This window comes from Gopherus flavomarginatus, chromosome 6, assembly GCF_025201925.1.
Source record: "Gopherus flavomarginatus isolate rGopFla2 chromosome 6, rGopFla2.mat.asm, whole genome shotgun sequence".
NCBI lineage: Eukaryota > Metazoa > Chordata > Testudines > Testudinidae > Gopherus > Gopherus flavomarginatus.
This window is the reverse complement of record NC_066622.1, coordinates 43,936,181-43,960,323: the sequence shown is the minus strand read 5'-3', so window position 1 is coordinate 43,960,323 and position 24,143 is coordinate 43,936,181. Positions and strand designations below refer to the sequence as shown.

General features: G+C 38.3%; 1 protein-coding gene across 28 annotated transcripts in view; it reads right to left on the bottom strand.

Moving 5' to 3' along the window:
• PBRM1 (polybromo 1) overlaps positions 1-24,143 on the bottom strand; it is an 84,486-nt gene that overhangs the window by 39,113 nt on the left and 21,230 nt on the right. For all 28 annotated transcript variants that reach the window (XM_050957675.1, XM_050957681.1, XM_050957690.1 and 25 more), the window contains 4 exons: positions 18,281-18,497; positions 4,630-4,771; positions 3,831-3,928; positions 842-1,118 (listed from right to left, as the gene is read on the bottom strand). In XM_050957675.1, the coding sequence (XP_050813632.1) occupies positions 842-1,118; positions 3,831-3,928; positions 4,630-4,771; positions 18,281-18,497 (734 nt within the window). The remainder of the gene's footprint in view (positions 1-841; positions 1,119-3,830; positions 3,929-4,629; positions 4,772-18,280; positions 18,498-24,143) is intronic.

Genomic DNA, 24,143 nt, shown 5'->3' with positions numbered 1-24,143 from the left:
ATAAAGCCGCTTAATTCTTAGTCACTTTCTGTTCACTCATCCACAATAATTACTTTGTTAAAGGATTTGTATTTCTTTTTTGCATACACTTTGCAGAATATACATTTAACCATAGTAGATAAATATTTAATTTAATAATGGAGATAATGACCATATGTAAAGTGTGCAGTTAAACTGCATCTCCATTCTGACAAGATTATAAAAATAACATGATGGGATTGCATGTTCACCTTTTCTCATCAATTTCTTTGTCAAATGTGTTAGAGTAGTTGAAATACCATTTCCATCTACAAGCCCTGCAAAATCATGCTGAGATCTAAGAGCCAAACTGGGTTATTTACATCCAACACATCACTCCACAGTAACAAAAATTCTAAAGATTAAATTAGGTCCCTAGTGACCCCTATGTAATCCAATTGCCTTCAATGGGTTTACAGGGTATAAATCATGGGAACTGAGTAAACAACTGTTTATTATGCACTAGAAGAAAATAAAACAGCTAACTCTTTCTTAGCAGTGTAAGAACCAACACAGCTAAAAGGATAAAAAATAAAATTGTACAGTTAAACGATGTACATTTAAAATGGAAGGTGCTGTGTTTATGTCTGCATATATCTGCAGGCAGAAGCAATATTTAAAACACAAAAATATATCTGTACAGAAGTAGTAGTATTTCTGGTTTAGAACAAGTGCTATGATGGGGTGCATATGCTTATTCTGTAACTGTTAGCGTAACCACTGGAAGGAATAACCAGAGATCGACTATTACAAAATCCTAACACAATTTTGCCTTCTGCAACGAAGCACGAAGGTAACTGTGCCTGGATAACCTAAACAGTACCTGTGAGCCTTCCTCATTATAGTGCCTTGCATTTCGGAACATCAGCCTCATATCTTCTATCATAGCCTCCTCCCCTGAGTATTTATCACTGCGGATGTTATGCTCAATAATTTTTAAATCCATTGGCTCCAAGATGATTTTATAATAATCTGGATAGTCCTTTTTGGAGGGTTTAACCATAAATAGATCACAGAGTCTTCTGCCTGTGCCAGGCTCTCGAGCTTCAAGAACAACATTATATAATATTTTCATTCGTTGCTTCTTTATATTCTTTTTACTGTTGGGTAAAAAAGGAAAAAAAAAGTTATTTTTTCCTCACCCACACCAGAACAGCCTTTTTCTTTTTGTTGCAAGATACACTGAATGCAATTTTTTAAAAAAGCATAGTACCTGTGTATAAAGACCACCACCATGCTAGAAATGTGTGCACACAAATTTTAAAAACAGTTACAGAATGATGATAGTAGGACCAGAAAATTTGGGTCCATAGGTAAGTGCAACGCTAGGGGAGCTAGCCAGTTAATTTTAAAACACCACCTCCCATCTTCCTTTGCTCCACTTTGAGATAAAAAAGTTTCCCCAGCATGAAACAAATCACTATTTTCCTGAAGGATGCTGCCTTACTCTGAATATTCCTCAAATTATGGAGTCAGACTCTGCATTTTCAGACCTATGACCTCTATGACTGCACTTACCTATTAGACAAAAAGAATGAATGGGTGGACGCATCATCTTATTTCATAAACTCTTGTGCCTAGATGAAGTAAGTTTCATCTGTAAGACCTAAATTTTTTTTAAAAGTGGCCTCTCAAATTCTGAGTTCCTCAATTTTGGGGTGTTCAACTTCACAAACCTTGAGCTTGGTTTTCAGAGGTGCTCAAGTAAATGAGATACTTACCACCCTGGAGGGGGAAAAAAAAAAAAACAAGCCGAAGCTTCTGAAGCTGAACACTCAAAAACAGGGCTAAATTTTTTACAAATTGCCTCGAAATGACTGGTTCACTGGCAAAATGTACTATATACAGAGCATCAAGGGAACTTATGACTTTTCTCCACTTGTAAGAATCTTTCTACATTTCTCACAATATATACTGTATCACAAGGATAAAATATAAAGAAGGATCATTCTACAAATTAATAGAAAGTAGCTTCTGAATTGTTTGAACACCTGTCAAAAAAAAGCAAGCTTTACCAATGCTCTATAGTGAAAGTGGCAAATGGCTATACTTACGCTATCACAGACACTTATTTGTCTCCCTATAGCAAACTATTATGATTTAATGATATTGCAAGTAAGAGATTTAAAAGTATAATGAAGTTATGGCAAAAATCAGTACTTGGTCCTGCTAGTGAAGGCAGGGGGCTGGACTCGATGACCTTTCTGGAATAAATTGTCTAGGGAGGTTGTGGAATCTCCAGCTCTGCAGATATTTAAGAGTAGGTTAGATAAATGTCTTTCAGGGATGGTCTAGACAATATTTGGTCCTGCCATGAGGGCAGGGAACTGGACTCGATGACCTCTCGAGGTCCCTTCCAGTCCTAGAGTCTATGAATCATTCTAATAGCCCTATTCATTTTCTTCTTGATGAATTCTTAGATTATTTTTTAAAGGATTTTAATATTTTCTTGTATAAGAGTATCCAATGCAATACATGATTTTAGGGCATGAAGGGCAATTTAATTTGCTTGTGTCAGCAGTATCCACTGATTCTACAAGTCACACAGGCTTGCAATTTTGTGGTCTGTTCCTCGCTGATCTTTATTTGGCACTTTATTCTCTCTCTCTGATCACTCAGCCACCTTTCAGGATCTCTTTCCCCACTATAGTATCACCAAATTGTACCACTTCCTATATAGCTCAGTTACTGGTCTTCTGGCTGAGAAGTTTCTATCTTTGATTGATGACTGGAATCCAGAAAACATGGAGAATGCGGCTACAATTATATAATCATGCTAATAAAAGAATTTCTTGTTTTGATGGCTCTGATCTGGTTTCACTTTTTTCCAGTCCCTCCCCCTAGCATAACAGCAAACTCAGAACCTGTAAAGTTGACAATAACTGGCTGGAGCAACAATGGAGGAACCTGAATCTCAGTTTACACCACCAAATTTCGCTGTTACGAGGAAGAATGGATGGGTTAGCATCTATCTTTCAAACACAATATTTTTAAACCTACGATCTTAGTGGGCATTTATAATGCTTTCAGAACACTATGTCTAGTGTTTTGTTTTGTTGTGTTTTATGTACACAAATTTTAATACTCTACCACCTGCCATAATCATCCTATTCTCTTACATTTGGTCTATTTACGTACTGCTTGGCCATGATGATTCCTGATAGAGTACTTGGGGAATGTGAGATCAGAAGGAAGGGAGAGGTGGGCCACCATAACTTTCATGGTGAAACCATACTTGATCTGTCCTGATCAGATTAAAAAAATCCAGTAATCTTATTCCAGGGAGTTTTCCCCACTAAAAACCCATATCTTGCAACAGGATTTAAGACTGACAATAAAATGTGAAAACTGAAAATACATTTTTAAAATCAATTTATTTTTCATTCGGAAATTACTAACCAATAGTAAAAAGGAGAATCATGGGTGAGGAAAACAAGGGAAGAGGAGCAACTTGTTAGTTACAGATAACGTGTTAGAACAAATCACAAGAACGTACAGAGTACTATTTGGACTGAAAATACTATATCTTAAGTGAGAAACACACATAGTATTACATAATTATGTAAAATGTCAGCATCATACATTTTAAGAAACTGAAGTATAAACATTCTTGTCAGGTATATATTTACATATTAGTGAGAAAATATCAGTATGGAAAAATAAAACAATTAATTATAACTGATAAATGAGATACGTTTCATGGTTTTAGAATTCATATATGAAGTCTGAAACATAGATGTTTTAATGTTCTTCTATATAACAAATGAAAGTAGCAACAAAAAGATGTCTGTAGGAAAAACAAAAATACATACCTTTTCCTTTTTGAACTTCCAGTATCAGATGTGGCAGAAGAGATCATACTGTCTCCGTCCTCAATGTCGTCTCTCCTAGCTAGCTCTTTCTTCTTTGCCTGAAAAAGTGCAAATCCCTAGTGTTAGACTTGTTACTGAATGTTCCCAGAATAAATGAATATTAAACAGCTGCACAGATCAGATTCACTGAGAAAGACACAACTACAGCTGTAGGATGCACAAATATTAAAGCACCATTAAAAGATTTCCAATGACTGTAATTCAATGAAAGATGTCCGCACAAAAGAAAATTGTATTAAAAACTGACATGAAAATATTTTGAAGAATCAATTCAAGCCAATGCTACTTCAGACTAGCAGCTATTTGAACTGCTCTGTTAAATGTTCTAATTCATGATACACAAAGTGTGTTAGCATTCTTTAAAGTCATTTTAGCTTTATTGTATTTGTCAATTTTAAAGATTCTTGTACTTACATTCATAGCTTGATTCTAACCTACTTGCAAACAAAGTCATTTAGAGAAATAACTAAGAAGATCCACTCCCCATTCAGCACATTATTTTTACAGATTTATTTCCTGACAAAGACAGATGACCCAGTATAGGACGCATTGAGAACTTCTGAACATTAAAATATGTTCAGGATACTTAATCAGGAAAACTGCATTGCTGAACATTCAGAACAGCTAATAAACTATCAAATATGCTACTGCACATTTAAAAGTTCTAAGAACTACCACCTAAAGAAAATGAATTCATACATATAGTTATCATCTTGATTGTTTACTCTTCTCTTTATACCTGCATAACTTGCTGCATTTTCAGTACTCTCTTATAGATGGCAGAATTAGGAACATTGTAGCGTTTGGCATTTTCAAACATTAAGTTCAGATCACACTCCAAGTGGTCTAGAGTTTCATATTCATGATTCTTCAGTTTGGTTCTGTGGAAAAGACAGACACAACTTATGTTGTTTCACAATAGTTCATCACTGTAAAGTAATTATTTCAAATGCTTTTTTTTCAAGCAAGTCAATAACAGAAGAACTCTGACGTGGAGGAATGTGTTCTGATGGTGCCTTGATACCTCAGCACTGCAACTGGATATGCCAAATAAAGGGTTTGGGTTTTGTTTGTGTTTATTAAAGTTAATTTAGCATTAGGAAAGGTGCCTTACTGACCGTTCTGAAGACTCTAGCCCTCTTTTTGTACATAGAATAAATATAGCATGTGAGGCAGAAGTACAAGTTTCCCCTAAAACTGCTCCAACATGCCTGGAAGGACCACCTGCAGTATAAAAAGATAATTCAATCCCCATTTTCATTGTGAGCATGGTCCTACAAAGCAGTCAGCGCCACATGAAAAATGCTAAGTGCCAGTGGCTTCAATTATCGGGAACTGGTGGTGCTCCGCACCTCCTTGGATCAGGCTGTCAATTTTTGGCCTTTGCTAAAACTGCCAGCAAGAAGCGTGTAGATTATTGCTAACTGCAGTAAAGTTTGTTATGAAATTATTATTAAGAACTGGTCTGAGACCATCAAGTCATTTCATGTCTGGAAACAAACTGCAATCAGATGGCACTGACTTGCAAGCACCTTTTGCTTTCTCCTGTTTCCCCTTATGTGTTGGAAAAACTGCCAGTCAAAAACTTCATTTTCCATCACATCCCCCATCAAAACTCACCTCAACTAAAGTGCATACAGAAAACCAGTATCCACAAAACAGCACACAATACCTGCAAACTGCTAGGCAGACATTCCAAACTCATGGAAAAAATGTAAAAATTGAGCTTATTTTTGGCTTAATTGGCTTGTGAGTTGTTTACTGGCTAATTTTTGGCTTCCTGCTTTTGGCTTGGTGTAGTTTATTGCTTACGCATGAAAGTTGGCAACTGTGCTAGGCAGGCAGGCAAGTTGTGAGTATTGTTAATGATTGGCTAAAAATTGATCATATCCTATTACTTTTGTTATCCCACCTCCCTCACACCTCATTCCGAGCCTGCTTGTTTGTCACATCCATCTGATGTGATGTCTTTTAATCTGTAAGTAGAGAGTATCATTTATGTTTGTACAGTCTACACAACTGGCCCCATAGCTGGTGGAGGCCTTTCGGTGCTACCAGAATATATTTCTTGGGGAAAAATAAACTCCTGAACCAAGATCCTGAACATTAAGAGGAACAGGAACTTAATTTCTAACATTTTGCTTTAAATCAACACATTCTATTAACACTTTAGGATATTGAATAGCTTGTTAATTTCTTTTAAATCTTTTTTTAGCTCACTTTTAATACTTATGAATAAGCAGCAGACTGACTTTTTTTTTTTTTTTTTTTTTGCAACCCTGCCCTCAATGTATACTGCAAGGGTATCACTCTTTTCCATTATAGATTATCAAAATCCACTACTAAGGGGTTTTGGTACAAATTAAATTGTGAGCCAAATTCAGTCTTGAGTTGCGGTGTTGTGCAGTTGCATTAACATCAACTATTTGCCTGGGTGTAAAAAGGGTAGAATTTGGCACGATGCATTCTGTATATGTTACTTCGAGATTTTTTGTTTTAAAAACAACAGATACTAAGAGTACAGGATGTTTTTTCAAGTTCTCTTCTATGTGATGCACTTGGTGATTTCATATTCATGAAAATATAAGTTTTGTGCCTCTTCCATTTGTCTAGTATCAAACACTATAGGATCCTTTTACTAAAACTAATTAGAAAATTGATGAAGATAGTATGCACGTTTGGTTTTTTTAAGATAGATCTTGTATAATAAAATATATTAAATTCTTCAAGTCTAACAAAGTTATTGACAAGTATGTGATGTGTGCATGCATGTACATACATACACCCTTGTTGAACACTTTAATATAACAAGGACAATACCCCATTAGACATATACAAGGTAACACAGGGTAGAAAGTGTCACGGAAAACTGCAAAAGAATGGATGTTTTTAAAAAGAAGGATGTTTTAATATTCTTATTTCCCAATTTACATAGGATAATCCAATCTGAAAATGACACTTGTTTGCTTACTGCTTGACTGATGGGATTTACATGTGGTAAATCAGATTTGCATTGTCAAGGGAGAAAATGTAAGCATGCGATTTACACTTTTGCATCCGACAAAGTGGGTATTCACCCAAGAAAGCTCATGCTCCAATACATCTGTTAGTCTATAAGGTGCCACAGGACTCTTTGCTGCTTTTACAGATCCAGACTAACACGGCTACCCCTCTGATACTTGACACTTTTAAAGTGTAATTTTATTATGTTCTTTGACATCTTTTCCCATAAACTAATTGGGAATCAATTAAGCTAATTGTCTGCCTTCTAAAATTACTAGTTAGAATTGAACCTATACATGAAAGAATCATCAAAACACTAACTCCAAGTGTTCATAGAGGAGTGCAATGGGAGAGATGTTCCCACAAATAAACATCCTGCTTCTCTCTCAAGGAATGTGACGGCATCCGACCAAAATTTTTTGTTAATATTTCTTTGTTCAGAGGACTGTGACAACTGACGTAGACTAGTGGTATGCAAGCTTTTCCAGCCGTGCCCCACCTTACCATTCATGGAACTTCTCGGACACCCCCTCCATTGCTTGTAATCTGAAACTGGGTATTTTGCATTACTTGTAATGTGAAATTAGGTTTTCACATTGGAAGGTGCAGGGGAAATGTAGAGGTGAGACTATTCATTCATTCGGTTAAGTATTAGAGTGTCTGACTCATTCTATGGATCCCAGGCTCTCAACTATTATTATATATGTTGTCAGTTTATGTCTTTTAATAATCAATTATTAATCATAAAATGAGTTTTAAAATTAATAAGTATCTAAATTAATGTTAAGGGCATAGCAGACCTGCTGTCATTATAAAACTTACCAAATCACTGAAAATAAGACAAGCTGTGCTTTTATTTGTATGTTTGTTTTTTAAAAGGATGAAAGGCTGAAGTTTCTTTGTGCCTCCCCCCACTCACCAAATTTGCATACCACGGACAGACAGTATGGCAGAATTAGTCTCAGTCAGAGATGGACTAATGGGACTATGATTATGAAGCTCATGACAGTCAGGAATAGTAAACACTTTTTCAAGTAGAACTTTCCAAATATTTGCAAGAGTATCCTCCATCTTTACTGCTGTGGGAGGAGAAGGAAAAAAGCTACCCCTTCTCCATTCTAAAGTATTTGCTATAGAGGTAATCATTAGGGCTGGGATAAAGAATGCATATATGCTGAAGTTCATCACCTCGAAAGCACATAAGGTATGTAGATGCAATACTCATGCTTCTCAATTGTTTGCTGAGTCAACTAACTGATGTTTGTTTTAATTCTAGCAGTGTATACCTTGTGAATGTTCTTGTGCAACACTGATGTATTTGTCTTCTTGTAGAAAGAGAGAAATTTTAAGACATTGGAAGATAATAATATGAAAATACACACCTTAAAAATTCTAGACTTCTAATTGACTTCCTAGACAGTACAGTTTGGGAGTTACAGTTAATGTATTTTGATTGCTGTGTTGTAGAAAGGTTTTGCTCAGCTTTCTGAAGACTCCTGATGGATTCCATCTACATACACACCACAAATACTGCATTTCTTTATTCAATGCAATCTTCTCTCCATTACCTTTGTGCTATTCTCCCCTTTATGCTATTCCTCTTTATTAAGAGGTGGTCTAAACACAGTTTATGTACCTATTTAACTATATCAATGTAAATCCAATTTCCATAAATTTATATTGGTATAACTATAGCAATATTGGGGTGTGGCAGGTTATGCACTGACGTAACCATATCTGTTTCTAAACTGATTTAGTTGAAAATGGTACAAGAACTGTGTACAGATAAGCCTTTAGAGACCCTCTAAAGAGCTCAGAAAATCTTATTTATTTAGACTTTAAATACACATCATACACAAGTTCTAGGGCCCTTAACAATGCATTGTAAGTTTAAATACACATAGGAACACCAACCCACCAGCATGATACAATTAATTAGCTCACTAGCCAACAACATACCCGCATCCCTCTTCACCCACCCCCCAAACCATAATCCATCTCAAAGCCTTTATCGAATAGATAAGCTTTGCACTGTGCTCTGATGTTCAACAAATACAAGCTAAACTTCAGAGGCAAAGAGCTTTCACAGAGAATAGGGCCAAAAGAAATCTGATGGGGGGAGGGGTTCCAAAGAATATGAAGCTCGGCTGTTCTCAGTGGTGGCAGATGACAGAACAAGGAGCAATGGTCTCAAGTTGCAGTGGGGGGAGGTCTAGATTGGATATTACGAAACACTATTTCACTAGGAGAGTGGTGAAGCACTGGAATGGGTTACCTAGGGAGGTGGTGGAATCTCCATCCTCAGAGGTTTTTAAGGCCTGGCTTGACAAAGCCCTGGCTGGGATGATTTAGTTAGTGTTGGTCCTGCTTTGAGCATGGAGTTGGACTAGATGACCTCCTGAGGTCTCTTCCAACCCTAATCTTCTATGAGTCTATGAATATTCTGCCTTCTATAATGAGGGGATCCTAGTTGGACCATCTATGGTAACCACAGTTTAACTGTTTGGTACATGGAGAGAAGTAATCTTTCAAGTCAGCAGGTCCCAAACCTTTTAGTGCTTTATAGGTTAAAACACCTTAAACTTCACCAGGAAGCCAACAGGGAGCCAGTGCAGACCTCAGATCACTGGCATCACGTGCCTCCTGGAGAGATATGCCTGTTAGTACATGGGCCTCTACATTCTGCACAAAAACTTTGTTTTCTGAATAGATTTTAGATGCATGACCATGTAGAGTGCACAGCAGTAGTCCAATCTTGAAGTGACAACAGCAGGGATAAGACTATTAAGAAAATGTAACTTTCAGAAAAATATCTGAAATTCTAAACCTGCCCCCTCTCTCATACAGAGGTTCTGTGCAAATATCTCTACCTGACAAGTCAGAGTACCATAAGGCTGGTTTATGGGTGAAGAAGAAACTGATCAGATATATTTTGTGTGATCTACATGTGAGGTAAAACTGAGACCTCACTCTACAAAGCGGGGTGGGAAGGAGAAGAGAATATGAGGAGGGATCCTCCATCTTTTAAACAAAGGATGGGGGAGAGGGGTTTCCCTCAATTATTTTACAAGTGAGGTTTGTATCTGTTGGCATTTCTATTCTTTCCAAGGCACTGCAAAATGAAGGATTTCTGATTTTCATGAAATATGGCTGAAGATTCAAAACTACATTTGCATAAAATCTTAAGGCATGAGTAAATTACTGATTAGCACATCCACATGGATTGGATAGCTAGGTGTCAATTGGCCATGTGGGCATTCATGTGTAGCACTGGCATACCGTAGGGCACATGAACAGCGCTCTTAAAAATCAGGTGCTTGTTGCCTGTCTATAAATGGGTGATAAAGGAGGTTATTCACCTAAGTCAGGAGTGGGCAAACTTTTTGACCTGAGGGCCAAATCAGGGAATAGAAATTGTATGGCAGGCCGTGAATGCCCACAAAATTGGGGTTGGGGTGCGGGGAGGAGGTGAGGGCTCTGGCTGGGAGTGTGGGCTCTGGGGTGGGGCTGGGGATGAGAGTTTTGGGGTGCAGGAGGGTACTCCGTGCTGAGATCGAGGGGTTTGGAGACTGGGAGGGGATCAGAGCTGGGGCAGGGGGTTAGGGAGAGGCTCAGGGGTGCAGGCTCCGAGCGGCACTTACCTCAAGCGGCTCTCGGAAGCAGTGGCATGTCCCTTCTCCGGCTCCTATCCGGGGGTGCAACCGAGCAGCTCTGCATGCTGTCCCATCGGCAGGCACTGCTCCTGAAGCTCCCATTGGAGCGCTTAGGAGCCAGAGCGGAGCCATGCTGCAGCTTCCAGGAGCCGTGTGGAGCAGGCTCCAGTTGGAGTGCTGGGGCGGGGCCGAGCCAGGTGGTGCAGCCCCCAACCCAGTGGCCCAGCAGGTGCGGCCCCCGACCCAGCGCCCTAGCTGGAGCACCGGAGCAGGGCTGAGATACGTGGTGCAGCCCCCAACTCACTACTCCAGTTGGAACGCCGGAACGGCCCCCGATCCAGCGCCTGGCTAGAGCACTAGAGCGAGGCAAGCCCCAGATCGCGCTCCCCAGTTGGAGCTTGCAGGCTGGCCATAGTTGGCCTACCCCTGATCCCTCCTCATATTCTATTCAAAGTTAATAAAACTTAAGCATCATGACTTTTCCAGCTCTACAGAATGAGATATGCCTTCAGCAGAAACTTAAATACCCCAACTTTGCTACTCTGCATGGTAACAATCTTTTCATTTGCTTATTTTGTACAGTGAGGCTTAAACTAGCCAAAATTATAGCCCTATTCAGCAATGCACCATTGTAACTCAGTAAACCCTATGTATGCTAACCTTTATATAAAGAAAACCCAAGAAAAATCTGAAGTACATGGTTGATGGTGCTGGTATGGAAAGATTTCAAAGAATGAGCTCAAGAAAAAGTTCAGTCTCTTCTGATCCAAACTCAAAAGATCTCAAGAGTATACTGGAAACATGTACTGCATTTGAAAAGCCTTCCCTCTTAAATAGAATGAGAAAGATTAGTTTGCTGCTGAAATCTGGGAACAGCTTTGAAGTCCAATGAGCCCAAATTAACCTTCACATGACATCTTCTTTCTTTTGGACCTCTTTATAATTAGAATGTGAAAGGAGCTGAATCAGCACTCAATCCAACACAAGTTCTTCCAGTAGCTGATCACTCTTTCATTTGTGAAATTTAAGGACAAAACGATACCTGCTTCACAGTCAAACAATCTGGCTAGGTATGTCCTGGAAACAGCATTCTAATGAACAAACTGCACATTACCTATTTTTCCTTATTCTGAAGACATACCATGTGAAGAATCCTTGGAAAATGCAAAAACTAACAAACGATTAAACGTCAAAATCTGTTCAATAAAACATACATTTAGAACCATGCGTGTCTGACCTCCGCCTCTGAATGAAAGAATTCAAGGAAGAAGAATGCTGTCTCTTTTTCTTGGAGAAGACTGACAACACTGGGGAAACACACATGACCAAGGAAGCAAAAGAATAGAACAAACTATTCTAAGTGGTTTTTGAAATGCCAAACTCTTTTTATATACCACATTAAAGATCACATACACACACACACACACACACATGAATATGCACTGGAAACATTTGCTAACATATTAAAAATAAGTTATACAACTTTTATTCAATAGCATGTTACAAGAAATATGTGTAACATTCTGCAAAGCTTTGCTAGTAATCTGACTAAAAGGAAATGAAATTTTATAAAGCTCAAAAAGCTGTGAATATTTACAAATCATTTTAACCAAGCAAGACTAATTACTGTAATTTCTCTTTCAGAGTATTCATGAATATTCAAGGTAGGTGTATTTTTCCACTTTCTGCATTTCTAAAACAAATGAATAGTAACACACACAGAAGTGCATTATTTTTCAGCATAAACAAACGAATGTAACAGCTAGAAGGTCTGACTTCTAAATACACTGAACTAAAAAAGGGATGTCAGTCTTATTCACATTGTAAGATGGTTCTAACTTACAAAGCAAATGATCATTTAGTTTAAACATAACAGACTGAGAAATTTAAACACCAAGCAACTTCTTTCTGTAATTTTATAATCTAATCTGCAGAACAGTGCCGTACTCTATATACACCTCTTAGACTTTAAGGACAGAAGGGACCATCACGATCATCTAATCATGCATTCATTCCTTTATTCAAACATCAGTTTCCATTAAATGCCACCTTTTCTTCATCATTCAAGTGAACTGTCACGTTTTATTCCTCTATCTGCTGTAACTACTTCAATTTTAAATTACAGATCAAAATGTGTTTGAACAGGTGGTAATATTTACTATACCATTATATACAAACAGTCCTGTGTTAATGTAAATCTGAAGGATGAGACTAATCACACAAAAACTGAATTAATAGCTTCCAAGGCCTGGTCTCCACTACGCGTTTAAACCGATTTTAGCAGCATTAAACCGATTTAACGCTGTACCCGTCCACACTACGAGGCCCTTTATATCGATATAAAGGGCTCTTTAAATCGATTTCTGTACTCCTCCCCAATGAGAGGAGTAGCGCTAAAATCAGTATTACCATATCGGATTAGGGTTAGTGTGGCTGCAAATCGATGGTATTGGCCTCCGGGCGGAATCCCACAGTGCACCACTGTGACCGCTCTGGACAGCAATCTCAGCTCGGATGCAGTGGCCAGGTAAACAGAAAAAGCCCCGCGAAATTTTGATTTTCATTTCCTGTTTGCCCAGCGTGGAGCTCTGATCAGCACAGGTGGCAATGCAGTCCCAAATCCAAACACAGCTCCAGCATGGACCGTACGGGAGATACTGAATCTGACTGCTGTATGGGGAGAAAAATCTGTTCTATCAAAGCTCCGTTACAGAAGACGAAATGCCAAAGAGTTTGAAAAAAAAATCTACAGGCTACACAGTGCTGCGTGACAAGCGTAACGGGAAGCCAGAGACTCAAATGGACGCTCATTGAGGGAGGGATGGAGGGGGTACTGAGGACTCCAGTTATCCCACAGTCCCCAGCAGTCTCCGAAAAGTATTTGCATTCTCGGCTGTGCTCCCAATGCCTATAGGTTCAAACACATTGTCCGGCGTGGTTCAGGGAATAGCTCGTCAATTTACTCCCCCACCCCACGTGAAAGAAAAGGGAAAGAAATTATTTCTTGACTTCTTTCAATGTCACCCTGTGTCTACTGAATGCTGCTGGTAGACGTGATGCTGCAGCAGTGAAGAGAAGTATCCACGCCTCTCCCCTCCCTGGTGGCAGACGGTGCAGTAGGACTGGTAACAGTCCTTCTTATCAACCCGTGAGTGCTCCTGGCTGGCTTTAGGTGAGGCTGGCCAGGGGCGCCTGGGTGAAAATAGGAATGACTCCCGGTCATTCCCAGTAGATGGTACAGAACGGCTGGTAACCGTCCTCATCATAGCAACTAGGGGCTGAGCTTCAATCAGCCCCCTCCCTTTCATCTGAAAAGAAAAGATTCTGTACTGCCTGGACTATCATAGCAGTGGGATGCTGGGCTCCTCTTCCCCACACTGCCTAATGTCCTGCCTGGACTATCATAGCACTGGGAGGCTGCCTCCCCCTCATTTTATGTCACTGAAAACTCAGTGTTTCTTATTCCTGCATTCTTTATTACTTTATGACACAAATGGGGGGGACACTGCCACGGTAGCTCAGGAAGGTTGGGGGAGGAGGGAAGCAACGGGTGGAGTTGTTGCAGGGGCACCCCCCGTGAATGGCATGTAGCTCATCATTTCTGCAGGATCTGACACGGAGCAGCTGTACTCTCTGATACACTGCTTCTCTAGTCCATTTGCCTCATATTCTAGGAAGAACTGACTATTTTTAGAAACCATAAAGGAGGGATTGACTCAGGGAGTCATTCCCAGTTTTGCTTTTGCGCCCCCGGCCGATCTCAGCCAGGGGCACCCATGATAGCAGCAGACAGCACAGAAGGACAGATAACCGTCATCTCATTGCCAAATTACACTGGCAGCAGACGGTACAGAATGACTGGTAACCATCTCTGCTATCATGCAAAAGCAAATGAATGCTGCGGTGTAGCGCTGGAGTATCGCCTCTGTCCGCGGCATCCAGTACACATACGGTGACTGTAAAAAAAAAAAAAAAAAAAAAAAAAAGCTGAATGGGCTCCATGGTTGCCGTGCTATGGCGTCTGCCAGTGCAATCCTGGGGAAAAGGGCCCGAAATGATTGTCTGCCGTTGCTTTCCCGGAGGAAGGAATGACTGACGACATTTACTCAGAACCACCCGCGACAATGATTTTTGCCCCATCAGCCACTGGGCTCTCAACCCAGAATTCTAAGGGGCAGGGGAGACTGCGGGAACTATGGGATAGCTATGGAATAGCTACCCACAGTGCAACGCTACAGAAATCGATGCTAGCCTCGGACAATGGACGTACACCCCCGAATTAATGTGCTTAGTGTGGCCGCGTGCACTCGACTTTATACAATCTGTTTTATAAAACCGGTTTATGTAAAATCGGAATAATCCCGTAGTGTAGACGTACCCCAAGAAAACCTTAACACTCTCCCTGTACGTATGCATTGCAATAGAATGTTTGGATGTTATCCATTCACACAAAAATATGAATTGGAATATCTGCTTAGCAGGGTGGTGGTGCTAGGGTTTTGTTGATTAGTTTATTTTTTAAGTATTCTTAATTTAGGAGCATGATACAACTTGGCCGTAACATTTTGTGGTAGACAGACAGATTTTTCAACTTAATTGCCTCCTGTCCACAATTTATCACAACCCTGCACCGGATTTGCTTTATGATTTTTGGGGGGTGGGGGAAAGGGAGGAGGCAGCATTATTATTCTTAGGGCATGTGCAACTCCCTCTCCCCCCATCTCCCAATTTAATACATTAAAAAGTGGTAGTGGCTAGAAGATTCTCACAAACTTTCAGCTTCTTTTGTGTAGAAAACGAACTCATCTGCTTCTCTTTGGTTTCATAGTTGCCAGCATTTTAAAATTTTATTCAAAGGATAATTATTTAAAGTAAACTGAAGTTCTAGTATGCCCCATTTCCCAGGTGACTGTGTTCAGATTATGGTGAATTTTAAACTGTTTCCTGTCTGTTCCTCCAATTATTTGACTACAGAATCCAGAGTAGCCAGCAATATTAACTTAAATTCTCGGAATAATTACCCCATCCATCGGCCTTTACCAAACTTACAGAAACTAATGTCTGCCAGGTATATTCAATAAAAATGAGTATGAGTTAGCTATTTTATCACAGCAAATGTAATTTGTGTTTTTTCTGATTCCCTTTCCTCTAGCTCCTATTTATCCCCTCTCTTTCCTTCTATGCCTAATGCAATCAATCAATCTCCATACTATCTACTGTTTCTTTCTTTTGTATTCTCTCAGACAAGATGCATCCCCTTACACTTATTCTTTCATGCTCGCTTTATTCTGTTAGTCATACTTGATCTCTTCCAAACTACACTCTCTTCTACTCCTCTCATACTTCTTCTGTTCTGTTTGCTTTGCTCCCACCTTTCTTTCTGTCTCCTTCTCTGCTCAGTCTATCCTCAAGTCCACCAGACAATACCATCTCTCTCAATATACTGTGCCAGGACTCTTTTTCCAGATGCTACAACAGCTCAACAGAAGAGAGTCAGTTCTGTTGCCAGCAGCTAGCTGGGAGGGAACTTGCTGTCAGAGGACTAATGCCATCAGCAGCACCACAAGTAACACTATTTCCCACATCCAGACATGATCATGAATCCACTCTAAGCTCAAAAGACTGTTTCACAGGCTTATAAGACCATCATCGGGAGTGACTGGGTTGGGTAAAATGTAAATAACTGTTTCTTTTAAACGGACACTCACTATGATCAATTCTCTCCACTAGCAATCAGCTTTATGCTTTCAAGGCTACAGGTTTGTTTTTTTCCCATTTCAGAGAGAACTTACTAGCCTTAACATTTATAATGCCCCCCCCTCCAAAATTTGGGGACCTGAGGATGGAAAAGGGAGAACGCGTGAGGATGGCCACAAGCTTCATGGACCCTCAGGAACCTCTCTGGCAATATGGTACAGCTCAATGCTTCTCAACCAGGGGTACGTGTACCCCTGGTGGTATGCAGAGGTCTTCCACGGGGTACATCACCTTATCTAGACGTTTACCTAGCTTTACAACAGGCTATTTAAAAAGCACTAGCAAAGTCACTACAAACTAAAATTTCATACAGACAATTACTTGCTTATACTGTTCTATATACTAGACACTGAAATGTAAGTAAAATATTTATATCCCAATTTTTTAATAATTATATGGTAAAAATGAGAAAGTAAACAATTTTTCAGTAGTAATGTGCTGGGACACTTTTGTATTATGATGTTTGATTTTGTAAGTAAATAGTTTTTAAGAGAGATGAAACTTGGTGGTAGGCAACTCTAATCAGACTCCTGAAAGGGGTACAGTAGTCTGAAAAGGTTGAGAGTCACTGGTCTAGCTGACTGAGCTGGGAGCCAGGAGTACCACACTTTGCTGGCCACTGACTTCTATCTTCTGTGGCACTTAACCTTTCCGTTTCCTTTTCCCCTATCTGTGGAATTGAAGAGATACTATTTACGTAAGTACCTCATAAAATTAATCACAAATACAGAGAACTTCGAAGATGTAAAAAAGTATTGTTAGGACCCAATCTGCTTTATTTTCCCTATAGGATTGTAGGACTGGAAGGGACCTCAAGAGGTCTTCTGGTCCAGTCCTCTGCACTTATGACAGGACTGAATATTACCTAGCCCATCACTGACAGGTGCTTGTCTAATCTGCTCTTAAAAATCTCTAATGACGGAGATTCCACAACCTCCCAAAGCAATTTATTCCAGTGTTTAACTCTGCAAGTCTTTATGTAATTAAACTCATACACATTTAAGAATGCACATGTGCCTTTGGAAGAATATTTGTGCATACAAATGTGCAAAGATTACATGGCAATTTAACTGTTGACTGAATATAATCCAAGATTTAACCAAGGTGCAGCAGCCAGATTAATACATTTCACCTGTCAGTGAACAAGATAAAGCTAATATGAAAATTCACTTTTGCTATATACAGCATACGTGAATTTCAGGCCCTTCTCTCCACTTTGAATAAAAAAAATAATTTACACAGCACCAAGGTGCATTAACTACTTCCATAAGCAATGTAATTGCTGCAACAGTATTATGTGTGTGTGTATATACATGAATAAAATATGAAAAAATAAAGATATTGTATAGCAAAAAGAACCAATGGCCAGATTGAGATCTCAGTTACAATAAATTACAAGCAAAGTAACTAACTGAAGTCATTATGTATTATTATCCCAAAGAATTTAACAATTTACACCTTGGTGGTTGTCTAAGCAGAGGGACAAAGACAGAATGACCAGAGATAAAACCATCTTCTTGCTCCTATACAAGTGTCTCACAAGGTTCAGGACAAACAACAATGTGGGTGTTGTGTGGAAGCTTGTTCTATTACTAGCCATTCTGCACCTGTTTGGTAAAAAGATATCTCAACCTTCAGGACTCTGAGTCCTACACCTTAATTTCAGTTAAAATAAATGAAAAAATACAAACAGAAGGCATCTACAAAGGAAGGACTGAAGATGGATGTAGATCAGTTTGAAAGGCAAAATACACGGAATTCTTTGAACTACTTAATCTATGACAGCTGTTGCAGAACTAATCCACGTAACACATAGTAACATATAGTAACCGTACGGATCTATATCATATCATATCTATATTCATCTATATAAATATAAAACAAGAATTAGTTCACGGTATAATATGTCAGAAATGAAAGAAGCTCTTCAATGTGCTCAAACCCAGCAAATATAGTTTATACGCCATATTTTCTTACCTGATTTGCTTCAGTGAAACAGGCATTTTGATTTGCTGATAATAATCTGGATATTTTTTCTTGGAAGGCAAATGAAAAAAGGGTTCTGATATAAGCTGACCCTGGTTATTTCGGCAGTTTCTAACTGTATCATAAAGCTGATAAAGAGGGTTAGAAGTATCCATAAAAGAAGTGATGCTCTCTGCTTCAGACTCTCCTTCTTCATAACGGGCAGCAGCTGTAAAATAGAAAGAAGGAAGTAGAGAAACCGAACGGCAATCAAATAAAGTGCTGTTGTTTTGACTGTTTGACTTTAAAAATAATAGATGAGGTAATGCCTGACCCACAAGTGAGGGAATTTACCCGCTTTTTAATACTCTGATTTATAACTTTGGGAGGGACATCATATGCTCTCTGCTGCTTCTGGATGACCAGGTAATAAAGTAGCTAAAACGTTTTTTTCCTATGTACATATCTGATCCATTTGGTTAGGACAGTCAAAAGCAGTCAGACGTGATGCTGGCTGCACCACTCCCTTGTGTACTGCTGGCTATGAAACTGATGTCTCTTAATCATGCTAGCCCAAAGAGTCACTGGCTCAGAGGAACTTTGACTTGGCTAGCAGATTATGTGCTTTACCAGATGCAGATCTCATGCCTTTAACACCGTCAGATGGGATTACTATAATGTACTATACCTGAGAATACAGACTAAGACCACTCAAACACCAGCTGGTGAAGAAAACAGCTGTCTGCTTATTTAATAACCAAACCAACAACATTAAATTACAATTATAGAATTGTATTATTGCCATTATGCTACAGGGTTGCATTCTGTACTTTTCTAAAAGGAAACGACAGCACACGAGTGAAGGAAAGTAAGAACACACACAGGAGTGTTAGAAAATAGCCTGGACAGGAGCAATCCACCGTTGGTGAGGCATAATATCTGTTGCATATAAGAAAGGTGCTGAAGGAATCCTTTAGGGGAAGGAGGAATAATCCTTCAAATAACACAGGAAATATTTATAAACCCAATTAAAGGCGGTTACAAATCCTTTGTGCTGTAAGCATACGTTAAAATCTTTAGAAATGCTAGAAAGTGAGATAATTTGCAAAACCTATGAATATCTAATAACATGGTGTGGACAACAGGGCACTCCTCTTACACATCTCTGGACATTCATGAGCATAAAGGGACTTGATTACCTTCCTCATGGGAATATATATTTTTTTTAAACTGAGGTGTCCCATTACAAAATACTAATGGACTAAAGGAACAATTCTTTGAATTATCCTAAGAATTTAAACATATAATAATCAGTTCCAATAGAGAGTTTTCCACGTGTGAGCCCATAGATATCTTCAACACTTAATGTTAGAGCATTCATGTTTGTGAAATAATCACTCTCTCTCTCAAACTCATATACATCCAAGTGGCTGGTTTTTAAACATGATTACTCAACAGGAGACCAAAAAAAAGGGGGGGGGGGAGGGTGCACTACATACTTTTTCAGAAGTCCTGGAACTAATGTAAACAATGATATTTTAGCAAATATAGCTTATACTTGGATTGAACTGATGATTTACATATTAAGATTTAATGTTCACATGAATATGGAAATGTGCATAATGGAGACAGAATGAGAAATCTGTAGTAGTTTTTTATTTTTTGTGTGTATAGGTACTCACTTAAACCTTTAATAATAAAGAAATTTGCAAGCCTCAGAATCCTGTGAAGTAGGGGGAAACTGAAGCTCAAAGCTAACAAGCACATTTTCAGAAAATAGTCACTAATTTTAGAGAGATGCTCTAGCTCCACCAGAAATCATGGGCTTGATGTAAGAATCACTTGGTGAAGTTGTGATCTGTGTCATGCAGGAAGTCTGACTAGAAATTATAATGGTGCCTTCTAGCCTTAAAAATTTATGAATCTGTGAACGTTGTGTGCGTTGATTTGAGGGCACTCAATGTGAGACAGCTTGTGCCTGATTTCTGATGTGCCAAGGATCTAAAACTGAAAGTTTTGTTCTAAACGACTTACCTAAGGTTAAACAAACAGTGGTTGGAACAGTTGGGAATGGAATTAGCTACAAGAGTGGAAATTAGTAAACTGACGCTGAGATTTTCATATGCACCCAAGGGAGTTAGTTTAAGTGATTAAGTTCAAAATAAATCTATACATTTGTGTGTGGAGAAATGTTCTCAGGTTTCTTCTTAAATTATCACATCTGGACTGAAGAGCTTATACTAATAAAGGTATCACAGAGGAAGCAACAAAGACTACATAAAGTCTGAGGGTTGTCCTACTTAGAACTCACTTAGGCCACTTTCCTTTGATTGGTACCTAAACTTATGATCCATAATATGTTTTATAATAGTGTTTCCCCCCTCTCCCCAAATCTACAAACTTCAGGACTAAGACTCACAAAAGTGATGCTAACAAGAAATTAATTTTTATAATTGCTTGACAACCCTAATCACGATTAATCGCACTGTTAAACAATAAAAGAATACCATTTATATATTTTTGATGTTTTCTACATTTTCAAATATATTGATTTAATTTACAACACAGAATACAAAGTGTATAGTGCTCAGTTTATATTTATTTTTCATTACAAATATTTTCACTTAAAAAAAAACCCAAAAAAGTATTTTTCAATTCACCTAATACAAGTACTATAGTGCAATCTCTTGAACTTACAAACATAGAATTATGTACAAAAAAAGGTCATTCAAAAATACGACTGTGTAAAATTTTAGAGCCTGCAAGTCCATTAAGTCCTACTTCTTGTTCAGCCAATCGCTCAGACAAACAAGTTTGTTTACATTTGCAGAAGATAATGCTGCCACTTCTTCTTTACAATGTTACCTGAAAGTGAGAACAGGCATTGGCATGGCACTGTTGTAGCCAGTGTCGCAGGATATTTACGTGCCAGATACAATAAAGATTCATATGTCCTTTCATGCTTCAACCACCATTCCAGAGGACATGTGTCCATGCTAATGACAGGCTCTGCTCGATAATAATCCAAAGCAGTGTGGACCGACGCACATTCATTTTCATTATCTGAGTCAGATTCCACCAGCAGAAGGCTGATTTTCTTTTTTGGTGGTTCGGGTTCTGTAGTTTCTGCAGTTTTTGCATTGGAGTGTGGCTCTTTAAGATTTCTGAAAGCATGCTCTACACCTCGTCCCTTTCAGATTTTGGAAGGCACTTCAGATTCTTAAACCTTGGGTCGAGTGTTGTAGGTATCTTTAGAAATCTCATATTGGTACTTTTTTTCTGTTCTGTGAAATCTGCAGTGAAAGTGTTCTTAAAATGAACAACATGTGCTGGGTCATCATCCAAGACTACTATAACATGAAATATGTGGCAGAATGTGGGTAAAACAGAGCAGTAGACATACAATTCTCTCCCAAAGAGTTCAGTCATAAATTTAATTTATGCATTTTTATTTTTTTTTTAACAAGCATCATCAGCATGGAAGCACGTCCTCTGGAATGGTGGCTAAAGCATGAAGGGGAATACAAATGTTTAGCATATCTGGCACATAAATACCTGGTAATGCCAGCTACGAAAGTGCCACGCAAATGCCTGTTCTCACTTTATGGTGACACTGTAAACAAGAAGAGGGCAGCATTATCTCCTGTAAATGTAAACAAACTTGTTTGTCTTAGCAATTGGCTGACCAAGAAGTAGGACTGAGTGGACTTGTAGGCTCTGAAGTTTTACACTGTTTTGTTTTTGAGTGCAGTTATGCAACAACAACAAAAAAATCTACATTTATAAATTTCACTTTCACGACAGATTGCACTACAGTACTTGTATGAGGTGAACTGAAAAATACTATTCCTTTTATCATTTTTACAGTATAAATATTTTTAATCAAACATAATATACACTGATTTCGATTATAACACAGAATATAATATATATTATGAAAATGTAGAAAAACATCCAAAATAGTTAATAAATTTCAATTGGTATTCTATTGTTTAACAGTGAGATTAAAACTGCGATTAATCATGATTAATTTTTTTGAGATTATTTTTTTAAGTTAATCGTGTGAGTTAACTGCGATTAATCGAGAGCCCTAAAAGAAATATATATTTAGTGCAGGAAACTAGTGAGAGACACTGTATCATGAACCATAAGGAAAAGATATATGTGCACATGGGTGTATAGAATCACTAAACCTACAAAACATCTAAATAACTGTAATTGAATTATACCAGACAGACAAAACCACTAGATCCTTATATACTTTTGTACAGTTAAAAGTTATCATCATCAAAGCAGTCTCCCTGTTCCCCACACTGTAGTTTGAATGAAAGTTTGGTAGAGGAGTCCCACTGGATCAGTGACACAAAAGACAATCCTCTAATGGTCATACCAAGTTTCCAGCAGACTTTGTCATTATGGTTCAGCATAGCCTGACCATGTTTCAGCTTTCTATCCATTTAAATAAAGACATATTAAACAAATGACAAGTCAGTAGCCAGACAGTTCACATGACACACTAGCGTTATCTTTCCTTTCCAGTCTGAAACTGATGGTCCGCAGGAATGTCCAGCTGCATGATGACTCCCAGACTACTCAGACATAAGGGAGTAGGAAGGCACACCTCTGTAGCTATGCTGTGGCTTCAAAGAGATGCTCACTACTAATGTGGAACACACAACTAAAACAGTCTATTCTATCCCACCTTTGGGAAATTATGACAACAGACCTAACAATGAATATGCATGCCACTAACCTGTGCAGCTAAAAGTTTTAAAACTAAAACACTCCTCTTCAGTATCCACCCTTTAATAATAACCAGGGTAATAACTGCAAATAATTCAGAGGACATTGTCAAGTAAAATCAAGTGCACAATTTACTTTTGTAAAATTAATATTTTGTAAAGCCTAAGATGAATAGTAATGTTTCCATTAATTTGTTTATTTTAATTAAAATAAAAACATTTTTTTGGAACAAACAAACAAAAATATTACCCAGCAATGTTTTAAACCCAAGATACTGTCGCATTTTGATGTGCACGAGCACCCATGCATAAAATGAAGAGTGAAAAAGGCTGGTTCATTTTTATTCTCCAAGTGGAGATAAAAGCTTAAGTAAACTAATGACATAAATGGTAAAAGTGAATGAAAGAATGAACAATATAAACCCAAAGAATTAAGTCTATCTGTAGCACAGATTAAAAACAGTTCATTCTGTCAAACTTTTTTTTAAAATGACAGTGGTCCTCTCTCTTTCCCCTTCCCAGTCAGAAAACTAAATAGTTAGCTGGTGAATGCTCAGCGAGAACATTTGGAAGGGAATGGAGAAAGACTGTGTGACAAATTCTCACTAAGCATCTTCTGCAGAGTGTGACAGAAAGAACAGCCCAGCCTCTCCATCTAAAACAACTATAAGCTACGAGTTACTACAGACAGAAGATCACCCTTACTGTGTGGGCACAACAATAAAAAAACAAAACAACCCCAAGCACTAATTAGACCTACTTTCCCTTAGGACACTAAAACTACTTATTGGAAGGCTATAAAAAGCCCCTGAGAAAGGCCTGTTTCAGGTTCTTGGCAACGTTTTAGAAAATGTTTGTGTTGCAGGGTGGATAAAATTCAGTGAATTTTTAAAAAATTAAAAATTCATTTTTATTTTAAATTAAATACATTTTTCTTTTAAAAATAAACCTACTTAAAATTATGACAACCTATGTTAAGATTTGAGCTTACTGCAATCTATTAAAACTGATTTAAATTATATAAAATAAATTATATTCAAGCAGTACATGTTTGTTGATGAAGTTTTAAAGAAAGTAAAACCAGTGAACCGGTGAAATCACTGGCCTACAACTAATGTTTAAGTGTTAAACAA